The sequence below is a fragment of the Salvelinus namaycush genome, chromosome 31 (assembly GCF_016432855.1).
Source record: "Salvelinus namaycush isolate Seneca chromosome 31, SaNama_1.0, whole genome shotgun sequence".
NCBI classification, from domain to species: Eukaryota; Metazoa; Chordata; class Actinopteri; order Salmoniformes; family Salmonidae; genus Salvelinus; species Salvelinus namaycush.
The window spans coordinates 37,555,032-37,561,031 of NC_052337.1; the positions used below are offsets into that span (position 1 = coordinate 37,555,032).

At 39.1% G+C, this 6,000-nt stretch overlaps 1 protein-coding gene across 3 annotated transcripts in view; it reads right to left on the minus strand.

The window, feature by feature from the left end:
- LOC120025815 (signal peptide peptidase-like 3) overlaps positions 1–4,392 on the minus strand; it is a 30,392-nt gene extending 26,000 nt beyond the window's left edge. For 2 of the 3 annotated variants that reach the window (XM_038970497.1, XM_038970495.1), the window contains exon 1: positions 3,882–4,392. In XM_038970497.1, the coding sequence (XP_038826425.1) occupies positions 3,882–3,907 (26 nt within the window). In that variant the 5' untranslated portion in view covers positions 3,908–4,392. The remainder of the gene's footprint in view (positions 1–3,881) is intronic. The other variant, XM_038970496.1, reaches the window with a different exon arrangement.
- Between the last annotated feature and the right edge of the window lie 1,608 nt (positions 4,393–6,000).

Sequence of the window (6,000 nt, forward strand, 5' to 3'; positions counted from 1 at the left end):
AACATTCCGCTGAAAAGGCAGCGCGGGAAATTCAAAAATATTTTTGGGAAATATGTAACTTTCACACATTAAACAAGTCCAATACAGCAAATGAAAGATAAACATCTTGTTAATCTACCCATCGTGTCCGATTTCAAAAATGCTTTACAGCGAAAACACAACATATGATGTTAGATCACTGCCAAGTCCAAAAAACACAGCCATTTTCCCAGCCAAAGATAGGAGTCACAAAAAGCAGAAATAGAGATAAAATGTATCACTAACCTTTGATGATCTTCATCAGATGACACATAGGACATCATGTTACACAATACATGTAGGTTTTGTTCGATAATGTGCATATTTATATCCAAAAATCTCAGTTTACATTGGCGCCATGTTCAGAAATGCCTCCAAAATATCCAGAGAAATTGCAGAGCCACATCAAATAACGGGAAATACTCATCATAAATTGATGAAAGATACATGTTTTACATAGAATTAAAGACACACTTGTTCTTAATGCAACCGCTGTGTTACGTTACGGAAAAAGCACACCATGCAATAATCTGAGACGGCGCTTAGATATAACAACATTTCTCCGCCATGTTGGAGTCAACAGAAATACGAAATTACATCATAAATATTCCCTTACCTTTGATGATCTTCATCAGAATGCACTCCCAGGAATTCTAGTTCCACAATAAATTGTTGTTTTGTTCGATAATGTCCGGTATTTATGTCCAAGTTGCTACTTTTGCTAGCACGTTTCGTAAACATATCCAAACGCTCGCGCAGGTCTAGGCGAACTCGGATGAAAACTTCAAAAAGTTATTACAGGTCGAATAAACTGGTCAAACTAAGTAGAGAATCAATCTTCAGGATGTTGTTATATATATCCAATAACGTTCCAACCGGAGAATTCCTTCATGTCTGTAGAAGTAATGGAACGCAAGGCGATATCATTTGAAATGCGCGTGACCAGGAACTGGCAATCTGCCAGATAACTGACTCATTCCCCTCTCATCCGGCCCCACATCACAGTATAAGCTTCATTCAACGTTCTACAGACTGTTGACATCTAGTGGAAGGCGTAGGAAGTGCAAACAGATCCATATCTTACTGGGATTTGAACAGTTGATGAGTTGAATATCCACTTCCTGTTTGGAAGTTTGCCTGCCATATGAGTTCTGTTATACTCAGACATAATTCAAACAGTTTTAGAAACTTCAGAGTGTTTCTATCCAATAGTAATAATAATATGCATATATTAGCATCTGGGACAGAGTAGGAGGCAGTTAAATTTGGGCACGCTATTCATCCAAAGTGAAAATGCTGCCCCCTATCCCTAAAAAGTTAACAGGCACCTTCTGAACCAGCCACCGTAGGCTTGCATTCAAATGAGAAAGGGTTAGCCTGGCCTTCTCTGTTGCCAGTCTTGGATTTCACTCAGATCAAATTAAATAATTATTGTTTTAATAGCCTGGTATACATCTCCAGACAGTGCTTGGACATTTATAAACAAATATAAAATCCCCACTGAAGTCAAAGTAATGGATTGTATTAAGTAAAAAATGATATACAGCAAGTAAACTGGTCAAGTTGTCCCTCTGAATTCTGCTCACATGGATGAGATGGGATAAATAAAAATTTAACATTTAAAAATCAAATACAATCCTGGAATGTTGAGGGCTGGACAGAAGCCCAAGAGCCATAAGACTTCCTTGTTTGGGAGAAACGAGGCTTCTATAACACAATTCCAAAACCGTACACCACCATGCCAAAGGCATGCATGCTTTGGCCACTGAGGACTCAGCCACCAAGCGACAGAGGATTAGTATCTCAAAACATGTCGCTATAGCAAATGACTATTGACAACTCTGATTGACCCACAAAAATGAGTGCTGGTTCAAAATTACATCGTTATTCATGGTAGCCCTACATGAGCAAAACAATCAGAATCTCTCAAATGTCTGTATACAGAGCATTTTTGTAGGATATTACCCCAAACGTTGTGATAGACAGAAAACCAAGAGAACACCTCATGACACTGTCAATGCTGAGGCTGTTGTAATAAATTACAGCATTTTGGTAGAATTATTACATTTCATTAGGTAGTTGCCACCAATTAGGCAATGTAACAATTACAGTGTAACAATGCTTCCTTATAGGTCTTACAAGAGAGGCATGTCTTGTTACAGATGGGTATGGTAAAATATTGTTTCTCAGTCTGGCCTCATGCGCTTCACTAGAGGGAAATCTGAGTGAGACCATGTCCCAGGATGGTAGGTGCAGCTAGAGAATTGCCAAACTCTGGTTAAAAACAACTCGTATTTAATCTACTCAGAAGGGTTGCGATTTAATTAAGTGGTAGGTTATCTTAACTTCAAATTACATAATTTTATTAGTCACATTACAACAGGTGTAGTTCACTTTACAGTGAAATGCTTACTTACGAGCCCCTCACCAACAATGCAGTTTTAAAAAATAGCAATAAAAAAATACAAATAAGAAATACAAGTAACAAGTAATTATGACATACATTTTTGTAACCAAGACACAGAACATACATTTTAAAAGAGCAGTCAAAATACTATTAGGCTGACCATGTGTGTTGCTTATTATAACCACATAACATCATGACTCTGGCATTACAGTATTTCAGTTCTACTAAACCTGGGGGGGGTCACTATTTTCCAAACATTGGTCACCAGGAGCAGCATACTTATTCAAAAATACACTTGGTCTTAGTGGCATAACCTAAATGGTTGCCTCCACATCAATACTTAAGACAGAGGAAAATACTACTAGTAATTTTTAGATGTCACAAAATTAGACTTCAATAATTCCATGATCTGCAGCACAAGACTTCAATTAAAACACCTAAAAAAAAGTGTAGACAAATGACCCGATCTCCAATTGTGAACAAGAGAGACATGACATGGACTGTATCAGTCAGCCCCAAAAGTTACTATACTGATCTGAATGGCATCTATCGAAAATATACATTTAAAAAATGTAGGCAATGTACAAAATAGAAAATAGTTAGCTATCATTATGGCACATGTAACTAGTGATTGCTAACTAGTTAGCTAACAATGATGCGGGAAGATACACCCAGATCTATAAAGACAATGCCTTATTTAGCTAGCTAGCTACTATTTAGGAATCAATATTACCTAGCTAAATTAGTTGGTGAACTAGCTAAATTAGTTAGCTGTGTTGAATAGCTAGCAAGTCAGCTGCGCACTTAATCGCTAACAAAATAAAAATGGATGGCACAACGTCCCTGTCTATTCATCTGACGCGATAAAACACCAGGCGTGGTATAAATAACGTTATCACAATGACATTTCATGAATTAAGGTGAGCTTTTCTGGCTAGCAAGCGTAAACTGTCTGGCTAACGTTAGTTACGATAAGCTCCCTTTGTGTGAAACTGGCTACGAGAGGTAGCAATAAGCTATTTATATTAACAAATGTTGTCGAGGGGCTTAAACTAATTAAATAATATGATGTGTGTATGAGTTGGCGAACCAACGTTAGCTAGCAATAACCTTGCACATTCGTCTAGCTTAAATATGCCACTGAACCCTTTTCGTAGTTCTAAAGCAATGGTAATGCCACCATGGAGACGAGAGTCTGAGAGCTAACTTGCGGCTAGCTGGCTAGTTAACCCCGTTCACGCTAGCCTACTGTAACTTGGACCGTAGCAAGCTAACGTTTAGTTCACTAACACAATTTGAAGAGGGCCATCTCATTCTAACTAAGCGAAAATAGCGGCTGATTCATGTAGGAACGAAATATGTTGCTGTATCTGTGAATTGCAGTGTAACAATGGCATAACTACACCAATCAATTCAGTCTGGTTAGCCAGCTCGCGCAATGCCTATGCGTACTCACCAAGAAGAGTAGCCTTGTTCCGCCATGTCGCCGACGACAACAGTGCAGTGGTGGGTTCCGCGACTGTAGAGATTCGTGTCCCTGTGGCAAAACGGTAGAACCTGGTGGACACAATTGCCGCCTTTACTTCAAGATTGGTCTTTTTAACAGTCACTATTTGATAACAACATGGCGATGTACACCAGCCCCCAGACCTGCTAGCAAACACCAGCCGAATAGCTTCCAATCGAATTACAATGATGGTTTGCTAGGTGGCCAAGACAAAGCACGCCGAGAAAAAAAACCTCTATATTTCATCAGTTTCGCGAGTGTCCTGCCGTCTCACTGCCCCCAAGCAGGCCTGAGTCTCAACGGATCCTATACTCGCTGTAAATCCATATTATGGGGTGTTTTCTAGCGTCTATATTCAGATATTCCCTAAGTCTGCACCCTCGGCTGTAATGGAAGCCGCGCAGATAGCTTTATTTTCTATGGCGAGAGAGTCACGGGCACGCGCAATATCGCCCTTGCAAGAGAGGTTTACACAAGTACCTGTGTGAAGCTAACCACAATAACGATTAGCCACAATAGTGGAATTTGCGGGTTGACTTCAAAATAAAAGCTCCCCATTGAAATTGATTCAAATAGTGGAATTATGCCATATTTGGACTAGAGAATGCAAATGAACAAGGTCGGAATGTTGTTATATAAATTCAACAAAATACAATAATTTGTTAATTTGACACGAAAAAATTATCTGTGGATGTATTAGACGTATATGCACTGTCCAGCCTAAGCTATGGATGTTGCACCCATGAAATGGGGTATCAGCCTACTCAGTGACACTCACAACTGTGTCGAGTTTCCACAAATATTATTATTGTGGGACTCTAAAAACCAGTGCGAAATGAGCCACATTAAACATTCAGCCTATTATATACATATTGAACATTCATATTGGACTGGACAGCCTAAACTAGAGATTGTGCACCCATGAAATGGGGTATCAGCCTACTCGGTGACACCCACAGAACACAATTGTGAAGAGTTTCCACAAATATTGTACAGCCTTACCTATGGATCTCTGGAAAATTGTTTCTTTAAATAAATGCTGATTAAAACATTATTTATGTTGCAATTTGTCATTATTGGGTATCTTAAATGCTGTCACCAAGTAGGCTGATACCCCATTTCATGGACCCAAGATTCATAGTTAAGGCTGTATATTGCAATATGAATGTTCAATAGAAAGTATGTTGGCTGGTGAGCTTAATATGGCTCATTTCACACTGGTTTCAAAGTCCTGCAATAAGTGCTGCGATGGTAATATTTGTGAAAACTCTTCACAGTTGTGTTCTATGGCTTTCACTGAGTAGGCCGATACCCCATTTCATGGGTGCAACATCCATAGCTTAAGCTGTATTTACTGTATTTTATTAGGATCCCCAATTAGCTTCTGCCAAGGCAACAAAACACAACAAATAGAATATATAAAATACATTATATACAGTGGCTTGCAAAAGTATTCACCCCTTGGTATTTTTCCTATTTTGTTGCCTTACAATCTGGAATTAAAATAGATTTTTGGGGGGTTTGTATCATTTGATTTACACAACATGCCTACCACTTTGACGATGCAAAATATTTTTTTATTGTGAAACAAACAAGAAATAAGACAAAATAACTGAACTTGAGCGTGCATAACTATTCACCCCCCAAAAGTCAATACTTTGTAGAGCCACCTTTTTAAGCAATTACAGCTGCAAGTCTCTTGGGGTATGTCTCTATAAACTTGGCACATCTAGCCACTGTGATTGTTTCCCGTTCTTCAAGGCAAAACTGCTCCAGCTCCTTCAAGTTGGATGGGTTCCGCTGGTGTACAGCAATCTTTAAGTCATACCACAGAATCTCAATTGGATTGAGGTCTGGGCTTTGACTAGGCCATTCCAAGACATTTAAATGTTTCCCCTTAAACCACTCGAGTGTTGCTTTAGCAGTATGCTTAGGGTCATTGTCCTGCTGGAAGGTGAACCTCCGTCCCAGTCTCAAATCTCTGGAAGACTGAAACATGTTTCCCTCAAGAATTTCTCTGTATTTAGCGCCATCCATCATTCCTTCAATTCTGACCAGTTTCCCAGTC